General features: G+C 47.1%; 1 protein-coding gene across 2 annotated transcripts in view; it reads left to right on the forward strand.

Moving 5' to 3' along the window:
* LOC112246167 (neuropilin-2) overlaps window positions 1-15,795 on the forward strand; it is a 320,170-nt gene that overhangs the window by 77,462 nt on the left and 226,913 nt on the right. For both annotated transcript variants that reach the window (XM_042320049.1, XM_042320048.1), the window contains exon 3: window positions 11,589-11,770. In XM_042320049.1, the coding sequence (XP_042175983.1) occupies window positions 11,589-11,770 (182 nt within the window). The remainder of the gene's footprint in view (window positions 1-11,588; window positions 11,771-15,795) is intronic.

Here is a 15,795-nt window from a genome sequence, read left to right on the forward strand (position 1 = left end):
TTAAAGAATTCTGTTACTTTCTTGCCAATTTTAATGCTGCATGTTTTGCCGGTAGACATTGATTTAATTATGTCATATGTTTTACCCCCTACAACACTTTCAATAACTTTCTAGAACAGTCCTGTATGCCAAATAGAATCAAATGCTTTTTGGAAGTCGATAAAGCAAGCGTACATTTTGGTATTATTTTGGTGGACATGTTTATCAATCAGGGTGTGTAGGATGTAGATATGATCAGTTGTGTGATGTTTTGGTATAAATCCAATTAGTCTTTTACTCAAGACATTGGGCTTATTAAGGAAGTTTAGAACTCTTATGTTTATAATACTACAGAAAACCTTCCCCAGGTTACTGTTCACACAAATGCCTCTGTAATTGTTAGGGTCACATTTGTCTCCGTTCTTAAAGATTGGGGTTATGAGTCCTTGATTCCAGATGTCAGGGAAATAACCTACACTCAGGATCAAATTAAACAGTTTTAATATAGCCAAATTACATTTTTCACTAGCGAGTTTGAGCATCTCATTTAGGATGCCATCAGGTCCGCATTGCTTTTTTATATTTGAGGGCCTGAAGTTTCTTGTAGAGCTCCTGGTCAGTAATAGTTTAGTTTCTTATAGAGCTCCTGGTCAGTAATAGTTTAGTTTCTTGTAGTGCTCCTGGTCAGTAATAGTTTAGTTTCTTATAGTGCTCCTGGTCAGTAATAGTTTAGTGTCTTATAGTGCTCCTGGTCAGTAATAGTTTAGTGTCTTATAGTGCTCCTGGTCAGTAATAGTTTAGTGTCTTATAGAGCTCCTGGTCAGTAATAGTTTAGTTTCTTATAGAGCTCCTGGTCAGTAATAGTTTAGTGTCTTACAGTGCTCCTGGTCAGTAATAGTTTAGTTTCTTATAGAGCTCCTGGTCAGTAATAGTTTAGTGTCTTATAGTGCTCCTGGTCAGTAATAGTTTAGTGTCTTATAGTGCTCCTGGTCAGTAATAGTTTAGTGTCTTATAGTGCTCCTGGTCAGTAATAGTTTAGTGTCTTGTAGAGCTCCTGGTCAGTAATAGTTTAGTTTCTTATAGAGCTCCTGGTCAGTAATAGTTTAGTGTCTTATAGTGCTCCTGGTCAGTAATAGTTTAGTTTCTTATAGAGCTCCTGGTCAGTAATAGTTTAGTGTCTTATAGTGCTCCTGGTCAGTAATAGTTTAGTGTCTTATAGTGCTCCTGGTCAGTAATAGTTTAGTGTCTTATAGAGCTCCTGGTCAGTAATAGTTTAGTTTCTTATAGAGCTCCTGGTCAGTAATAGTTTAGTGTCTTACAGTGCTCCTGGTCAGTAATAGTTTAGTTTCTTATAGAGCTCCTGGTCAGTAATAGTTTAGTGTCTTATAGTGCTCCTGGTCAGTAATAGTTTAGTTTCTTATAGAGCTCCTGGTCAGTAATAGTTTAGTTTCTTATAGAGCTCCTGGTCAGTAATAGTTTAGTGTCTTATAGTGCTCCTGGTCAGTAATAGTTTAGTGTCTTATAGTGCTCCTGGTCAGTAATAGTTTAGTGTCTTATAGTGCTCCTGGTCAGTAATAGTTTAGTGTCTTGTAGAGCTCCTGGTCAGTAATAGTTTAGTTTCTTATAGAGCTCCTGGTCAGTAATAGTTTAGTGTCTTATAGTGCTCCTGGTCAGTAATAGTTTAGTTTCTTATAGAGCTCCTGGTCAGTAATAGTTTAGTTTCTTATAGAGCTCCTGGTCAGTAATAGTTTAGTGTCTTATAGAGCTCCTGGTCAGTAATAGTTTAGTGTCTTATAGAGCTCCTGGTCAGTAATAGTTTAGTGTCTTATAGAGCTCCTGGTCAGTAATAGTTTAGTGTCTTATAGAGCTCCTGGTCAGTAATTTGGGAGTCCAATGGATTTTGACTGTCCTTTATAGCATTAACTAGTCCATTCAACTTCTCATGAATTTGATGTTGTTCTGCGTTTGTGTCAATTTGAACGGTGTTGTAGAGTGTTGTAAATGGGTTGTCCATAGGTCATAGGTCACCATTTTGTTTCGCTAATTCCTCTTGATTCAATTTTTTTAGTTTTTTCTAGTTTTTTGTCAGAAGATGTTTGTGTTTATGACTCCTCAATTAGTGTCAGCTGCTTGCTGTTGTACTGTCTTTTTTGTTGTTGACGGTGCTGTCACTGTTGTTTCTATGGGGAGATTAAGGCAGTTAGAAACAGTATGGCCTGTAATAAAGCTGTCCCCTCATGTGGTCGTTAGATCAGGTAGTGTTCCTGTGCGCGAATTTGTGTCCCCACAGATGAGCACATTTCCTTGGGCTTGGAAATGGCACGTCTCTTCCTTAAGTGTGGGGAAGATCTCCTCTGAGTAATATGGGGTTTCTGAGGAGGGGATATATATTTCACAACATCTTTTTCTGTCAATTCAAGTTGTTTTTTCTCCTACACCTCTCCTATACCTCTCTTACACCTCTCCTACACCTCTCTTACACCTCTCCTACATATCTCCTACACCTCACCTACACCTCTCCTACACCTCTCCTATATCTCTCCTACACCTCACCTACATCTCTCCTACACCTCACCTACATCTCTCCTACACCTCTCCTACACCTCTCCTACACCTCTCCTACACCTCACCCACACCTCTCCTACATCTCTCCAACACCTCTCTTACATCTCTCCTACACCTCACCTACACCTCTCCTACACCTCTCCTAAACCTCTCTGACACCTCTCCTATATCTCTCCTACACTTCACCTACACCTCTCCGACACCTCTCCTACACCTCTCCTACACATCTCCTACACATCTCCTACACCTCTCTGACATCTCTCCTACACCTCTCTGACTGCTCTCCAACACCTCTCTGACACCTCTCCTACACCTCTCCTACACCTCTCTGACACATATCCTACACCTCTCTGATACCTCTCCTACACCTCTCCTACACCTTTCCTACACCTTTCTGACATCTCTCCTACACCTCTCCTACACCTCTCTGACGTCCCTCCTACACCTCTCCTACACCTCTCTGACATCTCTCCTACACCTCTCTGACACCTCTCCTACACCTCTCTGACATCTCTCCTACACCTCTCTGACACCTCTCCTACACCTCTCCTACACCTTTCTGACACATATCCTACACCTCTCCTACACCTCTCCTACACCTCTCTGACATCTCTCCTCTCCTGGATGACGTGAAAAACCAATACAGAGACAGAGGGTAAGGCACCCTATTCCCTATGTAGTGCACTACTTTTGCCTGGACAGACTGGACAAACAGACTGGGAAGCCTGGCTCAGAGGAGAGCAGGGGGTGGAGAGGAACAATGGTGGTACCCAATTGTCATACTTGAGTAAAAGTCAAAGTAAAGATACCTTTAATAGAAAATGATTCAAGTAAAAGTGACAGTCACCCAATAAATCGATGTTAGATGGGGTTGAGGTCAGGGCTCTATGAGGGCCAGTCAAGTACTTCCACAGCGATCTCAACAAACCATTTCTGTATGGACCACGCTTTGTGCACGGAGGCATAGTCATGCTGAAAGAAGAAAGGGCCTTCCCCAAACTGTTGCCAAAAAGTCGGAAGCACAGAATCGTCTAGAATGTCATTGTATGCTAAGGTGCCTAGCCCGAACCATGAAAAAACAGCTCCAGACCATTATTCTTCATCCACCAAACTTTACAGTTGGCACTATGCATTCAGGCAGGTAGTGTTCTCCTGGCATCTGCCAAACCCAGATTCGTCCATTGGGGTTGCCAGATGGTGGAGAGTGATTCATCACGCCAGAGAACATGTTTCCACTGCCAGATGGTGGAGAGTGATTCATCACGCCAGAGAACACGTTTCCACTGCCAGATGGTGGAGAGTGATTCATCACGCCAGAGAACACGTTTCCACTGCCAGATGGTGGAGAGTGATTCATCACGCCAGAGAACACGTTTCCACTGCCAGATGGTGGAGAGTGATTCATCACGCCAGAGAACACCTTTCCACTGCCAGATGGTGGAGAGTGATTCATCACGCCAGAGAACATGTTTCCACTGCTCTTTATAACACCCCAGCTGACAACTGGCTTCGTTCATGGTGATCTTAGGCTGGTGTGAAAACGCAACAGACAGTTTTTACGCGCTACGCGCTTCAGCACTCGGCGGTCCAGTTCTGTGAGCTTGTGTGGCCTACCACTTTGTGTCTGAGCCATTGTTGCTCCTAGATGTTTCAACTTCACAATAGCAGCACTTACCTGGGGCATCTCTAGCAGGGCAGAAATGTGACGAATTGACTTGTTGGGAAGGTGGCATCCTCTGACGGTGCCACGTTGAAAGTCACTGAGCTCTTCAGTAAGGGCCATTCTACCACCACTGAGCTCTTCAGTAAGGGCCATTCTACCACCACTGAGCTCTTCAGTAAGGGCCATTCTACCACCACTGAGCTCTTCAGTAAGGGCCATTCTACCACCACTGAGCTCTTCAGTAAGGGCCATTCTACCACCACTGAGCTCTTCAGTAAGGGCCATTCTACCACCACTGAGCTCTTCAGTAAGGGCCATTCTACCACCACTGAGCTCTTCAGTAAGGGCCATTCTACCACCACTGAGCTCTTCAGTAAGGGCCATTCTACCACCACTGAGCTCTTCAGTAAGGGCCATTCTACCACCACTGAGCTCTTCAGTAAGGGCCATTCTACCACCACTGAGCTCTTCAGTAAGGGCCATTCTACCACCACTGAGCTCTTCAGTAAGGGCCATTCTACCACCACTGAGCTCTTCAGTAAGGGCCATTCTACCACCACTGAGCTCTTCAGTAAGGGCCATTCTACCACCACTGAGCTCTTCAGTAAGGGCCATTCTACCACCACTGAGCTCTTCAGTAAGGGCCATTCTACCACCACTGAGCTCTTCAGTGAGGGCCATTCTACCACCACTGAGCTCTTCAGTAAGGGCCATTCTACCACCAGTGAGCTCTTCAGTAAGGGCCATTCTACCACCACTGAGCTCTTCAGTAAGGGCCATTCTACCACCACTGAGCTCTTCAGTAAGGGCCATTCTACCACCACTGAGCTCTTCAGTAAGGGCCATTCTACCACCAGTGAGCTCTTCAGTAAGGGCCATTCTACCACCACTGAGCTCTTCAGTAAGGGCCATTCTACCACCACTGAGCTCTTCAGTAAGGGCCATTCTACCACCACTGAGCTCTTCAGTAAGGGCCATTCTACCACCAGTGAGCTCTTCAGTAAGGGCCATTCTACCACCACTGAGCTCTTCAGTAAGGGCCATTCTACCACCACTGAGCTCTTCAGTAAGGGCCATTCTACCACCACTGAGCTCTTCAGTAAGGGCCATTCTACCACCACTGAGCTCTTCAGTAAGGGCCATTCTACCACCACTGAGCTCTTCAGTAAGGGCCATTCTACCACCACTGAGCTCTTCAGTAAGGACCATTCTACCACCACTGAGCTCTTCAGTAAGGGCCATTCTACCACCACTGAGCTCTTCAGTAAGGGCCATTCTACCACCACTGAGCTCTTCAGTAAGGACCATTCTACCACCACTGAGCTCTTCAGTAAGGGCCATTCTACCACCACTGAGCTCTTCAGTAAGGACCATTCTACCACCACTGAGCTCTTCAGTAAGGGCCATTCTACCACCAGTGCAACGGGTGTACATCCATTAATTAGAAGGTCCACATACGGCTGTATATGTAATACACCTGTACTATCACTAAGCAAACTAAACGGATTGACAACAAATGTCAATGAGATTTGTAAGTTTAAGTGAATTGAACCAGCATCATGCTCTAATAAGGATTCAAAATGTAATTGGTATTTTTGAGTGTCAAGGAAATCGTATGGTGGAAAACATACATTGTTTTCTTTGGGAATGTAGTGAAGTTAAAGTAAAAGTTGTCAAAAATATAAATAGTAAAGTACAGATACCCCCCCCCCTCAAAAAACTACTAGTAGTTTTACTTTACGCCACTGGTTAGGAGGAGGGGGTGGTTGGAGAGGTGGGGAAAAATGGAGGGGAGGACACCTGTCTGTGTCTATCAGAGAGGGGGGGGAGCTGAGATAAGTGTCAGGTTCTCTCCTCCACCCCCACATTCCTCTACCTGACATGAGGCCACCGGTTATGTGTCCCTCAGCAGATTAGTCTGGAGAGAGAGAGAGAGGGAGGGAGAGTCAGAGAGACAGAGAGAGAGAGAGAGAGAGACAGAGAGAGAGGGAGAGAGAGAGAGAGAGCGAGACAGAGAGAGAGAGAGACAGAGAGACAGAGAGACAGAGAGACAGAGAGAGAGGAAAAACATCTGTCACAGCTTCATCCTGCACGGCAGTAACATATGTTGTATTTTTAGAGGAGGAGGAGGAGGAGGCGGACCAGTAAATATATAGAACCTAAAACACAGGCTTTTTCTGCGAAACATGTAGGAGCTATCACTGGGTCACCAACACCAAGAATGATTGGAGTAGAGGTGTTAACCTATACGTGTTAGACGACTTGTTAACCTCCTGCCCTGTTCCCTATTCCCTATTCCCTATTCCCTATTCCCTATTCCCTATTCCCTGTTCTCTGTTCCCTGTGCCCTGTTCCCTATTCCCTATTCCCTGTTCTCTGTTCCCTGTGCCCTGTGCCCTGTTCCCTATTCCCTATTCCCTATTCCCTATTCCCTATTCCCTGTTCTCTGTTCCCTGTGCCCTGTGCCCTGTTCCCTATTCCTATTCCCTATTCCCTGATCTCTGTTCCCTGTGCCCTGTGCCCTGTTCCCTATTCCCTATTCCCTGTTCTCTGTTCCCTGTGCCCTGTGCCCTGTTCCCTATTCCCTATTCCCTGTTCTCTGTTCTCTGTTCCCTGTGCCCTGTGCCCTGTTCCCTATTCCTATTCCTGTTCCCTGTTCTCTGTTCCTGTTCCCTATTCCCTATTCCCTGTGCCCTGTTCCCTGTGCCCTGTTCCCTGTGCCCTGTTCCCTGTGCCCTGTTCCCTGTGCCCTGTTCCCTGTTCCCTGTGCCCTGTGCCCTGTTCCCTATTCCCTATTCCCTATTCCCTGTTCCCTGTTCTCTGTTCTCTGTTCCCTGTGCCCTGTGCCCTGTTCCCTATTCCCTATTCCCTGTTCCCTATTCCCTGTTCTCTGTTCTCTGTTCCCTGTGCCCTGTGCCCTGTTCCCTATTCCCTATTCCCTGTTCCCTATTCCCTGTTCTCTGTGCCCTGTGCCCTGTTCCCTATTCCCTATTCCCTGTTCTCTGTTCCCTGTGCCCTGTGCCCTGTTCCCTAATCCCTGTTCTCTGTTCCCTGTCCCTGTCCCTGTGCCCTGTCCCTGTGCCCTGTTCCCTGTGCCCTATTCCCTGTGCCCTGTTCCCTGTGCCCTGTGCCCTGTTCCCTGTGCCCTGTTCCCTGTGCCCTATTCCCTGTGCCCTGTTCCCTGTGCCCTATTCCCTGTGCCCTGTTCCCTGTGCCTTGTTCCCTGTGCCCTATGCCCTGTTCCCTGTTCCCTGTGCCTTGTTCCCTGTGCCTTGTTCCCTGTGCCCTGTTCCCTGTGCCCTATTCCCTGTGCCCTGTTCCCTGTGCCCTGTGCCCTGTTCCCTGTGCCCTATTCCCTGTGCCCTGTTCCCTGTGCCTTGTTCCCTGTGCCCTGTTCCCTGTTCCCTGTGCCCTGTGCCCTGTGCCCTGTTCCCTGTTCCCTGTGCCCTGTGCCCTGTTCCCTGCCTGTCAGGATGTCTGTGTGACTGCCTCCTCAGCTCCTCAAACAACACCTAAGGCTTCCCCCATTCTAGTAAAACATCTTTATGACACCTTGCACACTGAGAACAGGGGACAGAGCATTGGGGACAACGTGTTATCATACCAGGGTCCATTACCCATGATTTATTACCCATGATTTATTACCCATGATTTATTACCCATGGTCCATTACCCATGATTTATTACCCATGGTCATTACCCATGGTCATTACCCATGACTTATTACCCATGGTCATTACCCATGGTCCATTACCCAGGGTCCATTACCCATGATATATTACCCATGATTTATTACCCATTATTTATTACCCATGGTCCATTACCCATGGTCATTACCCATGATTTATTACCCATGGTCATTTGTGGAATGTGGAGTGTGGCTAAGGAATCCATAGTTTTACACTGAAACGTGAAGTGTCTCATAAATTAGTAAATAGTATGGAAAACATTATATGTTGTGCATGAGATGAGAAAGTTAGCCCTCAACATTCTGCAGTCTCTCTACCCGTTACCCGATAACCTACCATATAACCTGCCCTATAACCTACCGTATAACCTGCCCTATAACCTACCATATAACCTGCCCTATAACCTACCGTATAACCTGCCCTATAACCTACCATATAACCTGCCCTATAACCTACCATATAACCTACCCTATAACCTACCCTATAACCTACCCTATAACCTACCATATAGCCTACCCTATAACCTACCCTATAACCTACCCTATAACCTACCATATAACCTGCCCTATAACCTACCATATAACCTGCCCTATAACCTACCGTATAACCTGCCCTATAACCTACCATATAACCTGCCCTATAACCTACCATATAACCTGCCCTATAACCTACCATATAACCTGCCCTATAACCTACCATATAACCTGCCCTATAACCTACCATATAACCTGCCCTATAACCTACCGTATAGCCTGCCCTATAACCTACCGTATAACCTGCCCTATAACCTACCGTTTAACCTGCCCTATAACCTACCGTATAGCCTATTAAAACAGCCTTGATACTGCTGGTCGTTGTCTCCCTGATTAAAACAGCCTTGATACTGCTGGTCGTTGTCTCCATACTGCTGGTCGTTGTCTCCATACTGCTGGTCGTTGTCTCCATACTGCTGGTTGTTGTCTCCATACTGCTGGTCGTTGTCTCCATACTGCTGGTCGTTGTCTCCATACTGCTGGTCGTTGTCTCCATACTGCTGGTCGTTGTCTCCATACTGCTGGTTGTTGTCTCCATACTGCTGGTCGTTGTCTCCATACTGCTGGTCGTTGTCTCCATACTGCTGGTCGTTGTCTCCATACTGCTGGTCGTTGTCTCCATACTGCTGGTCGTTGTCTCCATACTGCTGGTCGTTGTCTCCATACTGCTGGTTGTTGTCTCCATACTGCTGGTCGTTGTCTCCATACTGCTGGTCGTTGTCTCCATACTGCTGGTTGTTGTCTCCATACTGCTGGTCGTTGTCTCCATACTGCTGGTTGTTGTCTCCATACTGCTGGTCGTTGTCTCCATACTGCTGGTCGTTGTCTCCATACTGCTGGTCGTTGTCTCCATACTGCTGGTCGTTGTCTCCATACTGCTGGTTGTTGTCTCCATACTGCTGGTCGTTGTCTCCATACTGCTGGTCGTTGTCTCCATACTGCTGGTCGTTGTCTCCATACTGCTGGTCGTTGTCTCCATACTGCTGGTCGTTGTCTCCATACTGCTGGTCGTTGTCTCCATACTGCTGGTTGTTGTCTCCATACTGCTGGTCGTTGTCTCCATACTGCTGGTCGTTGTCTCCATACTGCTGGTTGTTGTCTCCATACTGCTGGTCGTTGTCTCCATACTGCTGGTTGTTGTCTCCATACTGCTGGTCGTTGTCTCCATACTGCTGGTCGTTGTCTCCATACTGCTGGTTGTTGTCTCCATACTGCTGGTTGTTGTCTCCATACTGCTGGTCGTTGTCTCCATACTGCTGGTCGTTGTCTCCATACTGCTGGTTGTTGTCTCCATACTGCTGGTCGTTGTCTCCATACTGCTGGTTGTTGTCTCCATACTGCTGGTCGTTGTCTCCATACTGCTGGTCGTTGTCTCCATACTGCTGGTCGTTGTCTCCATACTGCTGGTCGTTGTCTCCATACTGCTGGTTGTTGTCTCCCTACTGCTGGTCGTTGTCTCCATACTGCTGGTCGTTGTCTCCATACTGCTGGTCGTTGTCTCCATACTGCTGGTCGTTGTCTCCATACTGCTGGTCGTTGTCTCCATACTGCTGGTCGTTGTCTCCATACTGCTGGTTGTTGTCTCCATACTGCTGGTCGTTGTCTCCATACTGCTGGTCGTTGTCTCCATACTGCTGGTTGTTGTCTCCATACTGCTGGTCGTTGTCTCCATACTGCTGGTTGTTGTCTCCATACTGCTGGTCGTTGTCTCCATACTGCTGGTCGTTGTCTCCATACTGCTGGTTGTTGTCTCCATACTGCTGGTTGTTGTCTCCATACTGCTGGTCGTTGTCTCCATACTGCTGGTCGTTGTCTCCATGTTTAAAACACACACACACACACACACACACACACACACACACACACACACACACACACACACACACACACACAACTACAACAACAACAGGCCTGGTTCTAGTACCTCAGTTGAACAACCAGAGATCTCCATTAACTCTAACAGAAGCAGCTGTAATCCTGTTTCCTCACTGGGGAGTCGTGGTGGCTGGCACCTGTAGCTGTGTGGCCTGGGGGTCGTTAGACCTTATCAGCAGAACCGTACTGCACTAAACGTTTCATTACAATGGGAGGACATTGGGGTCTGGAGTTACTCTTGGCAGTCTTGCTCCCATTGTCAGACAACACTACTTTTATTCTGCACTGATTGACAGATCAAAGGATATCACCACAGCCTTGCTCTACTGCCCCGTGTCTATATTACCATAAAACAACTACTATACTGCCCTGTCTATATTACCATAAAACAACTACTCTACTGCCCTGTCTATATTACCATAAAACAACTACTCTACTGCCCTGTCTATATTACCATAAAACAACTACTATACTGCCCTGTGTCTATATTACCATAAAACAACTACTATACTGCCCCGTGTCTATATTACCATAAAACAACTACTATACTGCCCTGTCTATATTACCATAAAACAACTACTCTACTGCCCTGTGTCTATATTACCATAAAACAACTACTATACTGCCCTGTCTATATTACCATAAAACAACTACTCTACTGCCCTGTCTATATTACCATAAAACAACTACTCTACTGCCCTGTCTATATTACCATAAAACAACTACTATACTGCCCTGTGTCTATATTACCATAAAACAACTACTATACTGCCCTGTGTCTATCTTACTATGGAGGTAGGATCCTGTTACTATGGAGGTAGGATCCTGTTACTATGGAGGCAGGATCCTGTTACTATGGAGGTGGGATCCTGTTACTATGGAGGTAGGATGCTGTTACTAAAGCTCAGGAAACTGACGAGTAGGAATTCGTTTTTGGAGAAAGATTAGAGCAGGTCACTAGAGGTCAACGACCAGAGAAGAACGGAGACTAGCTTGGAGTGACACACAATAATAGTCTCCATCTGGATAGAGACTCTATATACGGGAAACATAGTGCACTACTTTGATCAGGGCCCATAGGGCTAAGTGATGGGAGTAGGGTGCCATTTGAGACACTAATGAACCCCATGTCACGACTGTTTCTTGTGATTATATATATATATTATATATATTTATATGTTTTTTTTGTTTTCTTCTCTCCTGTCAGAAGACACATTTTTCTTTCTACTGTTTTTTTCTTGGACTTCCAATATGAAACATGGTCTCCATGTGTTTCTCCACTAGATATGACTACGTAGAGATCCGCGATGGGAACAGCGAGAAGGCAGACCTGTTGGGTAAACACTGCAGTAACATCGCCCCTCCAGCCATCATATCCTCAGGCCCTGTCCTCCTCATCAGGTTCGTCTCTGACTACGCTCACCAGGGGGCTGGCTTCTCACTGCGGTATGAGATCTTCAAGACTGGTGAGTCTGATATTCACAATGGCAAAAGTGTACATCAAACTAGACAAATACATTACACCTGACAGAGTTGATTTGTCCTAGAGACACACAACTATGGGTGATATAAACATTTAGGACCAGTTTTGTGGTCATGGATGTTATTTTTTATTTCTTTTATTTCACCTTTATTTAACCAGGTAGGCAAGTTGAGAACAAGTTCTCATTTACAACTGCGACCTGGCCAAGATAAAGCATAGCAGTGTGAGCAGACAACAACAAACAACACACAGAGTAAAACAAACATACAGTCAATAATACAGTATAAACAAGTCTATATACGATGTGAGAAAATGAGGTGAGATAAGGGAGGTAAAGGCAAAAAAAGGCCATGGTGGCAAAGTAAATCCAATATAGCAAATAAAACACTGGAATGGTAGATTTGCAGTTGAAGAATGTGCAAAGTAGAGATAGAAATAATGGGGTGCAAAGGAGCTAAATAAATAAATAAATACAGTAGGGGAAGAGGTAGTTGTTTGGGCTAAATTATAGATGGACTATGTACAGGTGCAGTAATCTGTGAGCTGCTCTGACAGCTGGTTATCCTATTCTTGGTGTAAAAAGGGACTTTCAACCGAGTTGTTCTGGCAGTAGCTAGCTAGACAAATATGTTGGGACATATTAATAATAATAATATAATATAATATATAATAATATGTCACAACCATCACCCATGTTGTTTTTGAATGTTGTTTAAAGGTTCACAGCATTTATTTAAGAAAATTTAAGAAAATATAAAAAATTATTAATCAATCTTTAAGTGTAACCGGTGTGAAATGGCTAGCTAGTTAGCGGTGGTGCGAGCTAATAGCATTTCAATCGGTAACGTCACTCGCTCTGCGACCTTAAAGTCGTTGTTTCCCTTGGCCGCGGCTTTTGTGGAGCGATAGGTAACGATGCTTCGTGGGAGCCAGTTGTAAAGGGTTTGAGCCCAGGTAGGGGCGAGGAGAGGGACGGAAGCAACACTGTTGAGGAGGAATGTATCACATCATTATCTCCCTGTTAGAGGCCTGGGGGCCCTGGTAGAGGCCTGGGGACCCTGGGGGCCTGGGGGCCCTGGTAGAGGCCTGGGGGCCCTGGTAGAGGCCTGGGGGCCCTGGTGGCCTGGGGGCCCTGGTAGAGGCCTGGGGGCCCTGGTAGAGGCCTGGGGGCCCTGGGGGCCTGGGGGCCCTGGTAGAGGCCTGGGGGCCTTGGGGGCCTGGTAGAGGCCTGGGGGCCCTGGGGGCCTGGGGGCCCTGGTAGAGGCCTGGGGTCCTGGTAGAAGCCTGGGGACCCTGGGGACCTGGTGAGACCCAGGGGCCCTGGTGAGACCTGGGGACCCTGGTAGAAGCCTAGGGGCCACGGTTGAAGCCTGGGGGCCCTGGTAGAAGCCTTGGGGGCCTGGTAGAAGCCTGGGGGCCCTGGCAGAAGCTTGGGGGCCCTGGTGAGACGGGGGCGGGAGGAGGGGGGAGAGGGGAGGGGCGGGAGGAGGGGGTAGAGGGGAGGGGAGGAAGGGAGTGGGAGAGGAGGAGAGGAGGGAGGGGAAGAAGGGAGGGGAGATGGGGCGGGAGGAGGGGTAGAGGAGGAGAGGAGGGAGGGGGGAGGAAGGGAGGGAGGGGGGAGATGGGGGTGGGAAGAGGGGGAGAGGGGAGGGGAGGTGGGGGCGGGAGGAGGGGTAGAGGAGGAGAGGAGGGAGGGGAGGAAGGGAGGGAGATGGGGGTGGGAGGAGGGAGGGGAGGAAGGGAGGGGGAGAGGAGGAGAGGAGGGAGGGGAGGAAGGGAGGGGAGATGGGGGGCGGGAGGAGGGGGAGAGGGAGGAGAGGAGGGAGGGGAGGAAGGGAGGGGAGATGGGGGCGAAGGGAGGGGGAGAGGAGGAGAGGAGGGAGGGGAGGAAGGGAGGGAGGGGAGATGGGGCGGGAGGAGGGGTAGAGGAGGAGAGGAGGGAGGGGAGGAAGGGAGGGGAGATGGGGCGGGAGGAGGGGGAGAGGAGGAGAGGAGGGAGGGGAGGAAGGGAGGGGAGCGGGTGATGGAGTTACTAACACAACACGTGTGGTGGTCTGGTGTAGTCTGATTCAACGACACAGGCCTACTGGGACTGGGGGAAGCTCATGTGTGTGGTTTGACAGAACCCACCCGGTGGACTCAAACACAAAATGGCCGTTAGTGTTAACACCCCAGCACTCAGACCCTCGGAGACACAGAGAGACACAGAGAGGGAGCCAATAAAGCCCTTGAATTGACAAATATATACAGTGGGGAGAACAAGTATTTGATACACTGCCGATTTTGCAGGTTTTCCTACTTACAAAGCATGTAGAGGTCTGTAATGTTTAGCATAGGTACACTTCAACTGTGAGAGACGGAATCTAAAACAAAAATCCAGAAAATCACATTGTATGATTTTTAAGTAATTAATTTGCATTGTATATATCCGGCTGTGATTAAGGAGTCCCATAGGACACAATTGGCCCAGCATTGCCGGGGTAGGCCGTCATTGTAAATACGAATTTGTTCCAGACTTGCCTAGTTAAATAAAGGTTAAATGTAAAAATAAAATAAAAAGATGTTGGTGATGTTTTATTCGTAACGACCTATTAGAGACAACCAAATCATGAGAAAACAAAAAGATAATTACTTGACACATTGAGAAGAATTAACCCAAAAAACAGAGCAAACTAGAATGCTATTTGGCCCTAAACAGAGAGTACACAGCGGCAGAATACCTGACCACTGTGACTGACCCTAAATCACAAAAAAACTTGACTATGTACAGACAGTGAGCATAACCTTGCTATTGAGAGAGGCAAACCTGGCTCTCAACAGAAGACTACCACTGTCCTCAAAATGAGGTGGAAAACTGAGCTGCACAAATATTTAACTTTGGTTTATTATCTATTCCACTTGCTTTGGCAATGAAGTCCATTGAATTGAATCGAGAGAGAGGAGACTGGGAGAGAGAGAGAGAGAGAGAGAGAGAGACAGGAGAGAGAGAGAGAGAGAGAGACAGAGACAGACAGACAGACAGACAGACAGACAGACAGACAGACAGACAGACAGACAGACAGACAGACAGACAGACAGACAGACAGACAGACAGACAGACAGACAGACAGACAGACAGACAGACAGACAGACAGACAGACAGAGAAAGAGAGAGAGAGAGAGAGGAGACTGGGTGTGAGGAGAGATAGAGAAGAAGCTAACCTCCAGTGAAAGATTGTTTATTTTGAATGGTGTGGAGGAAGAGGGAGGGATTAGGGAGGTACACGACACAGCAGTGCAGTTTGCTTTCACAGAACAGTTAACACAGATAACACAGGGGTATCTAAACCCTGGGGTGTAGGGTGAACAGTAGTGAACTAGGAGGGTGAACAGTAGTGAACTAGGAGGGTGAACAGTAGTGAACTAGGAGGGTGAACAGTAGTGAACTAGGAGGGTGAACAGTATTGAACTAGGAGGGTGAACAGTATTGAACTAGGAGGGTAACAGTATTGATCTAGGAGGGTGAACAGTATTGACATTGACTCAGTGTCATTGGTGACCATAACATGCCTCAACACAGGGTTATAGAGGTTCACCCTGGTGACCATAACATGCCTCTACACAGGGTTATAGAGGTTCACCCTGGTGACCATAACATGCCTCTACACAGGGTTATAGAGGTTCACCCTGGTGACCATAACATGCCTCAACACAGGGTTATAGAGGTTCACCCTGGTGACCATAACATGCCTCAACACAGGGTTATAGAGAGGGGGGTGGGCTGTGTTTTTGCCATACCTTTTCCCAGAACATACTGCTGGCTTCATGCTTATTCAGGCATACATACTGCTGGCATCATGCTTATTCAGGCATACATACTGCTGGCATCATGCTTATTCAGGCATACATACTGCTGGCATCATGCTTATTCAGGCATACATACTGCTGGCATCATGCTTATTCAGGCATACATACTGCTGGCATCATGCTTATTATGCTTATTATGCTTATCTCCTCTCCTCTCCTCTC

Source organism: Oncorhynchus tshawytscha, linkage group LG03, assembly GCF_018296145.1.
Source record: "Oncorhynchus tshawytscha isolate Ot180627B linkage group LG03, Otsh_v2.0, whole genome shotgun sequence".
NCBI lineage: Eukaryota > Metazoa > Chordata > Actinopteri > Salmoniformes > Salmonidae > Oncorhynchus > Oncorhynchus tshawytscha.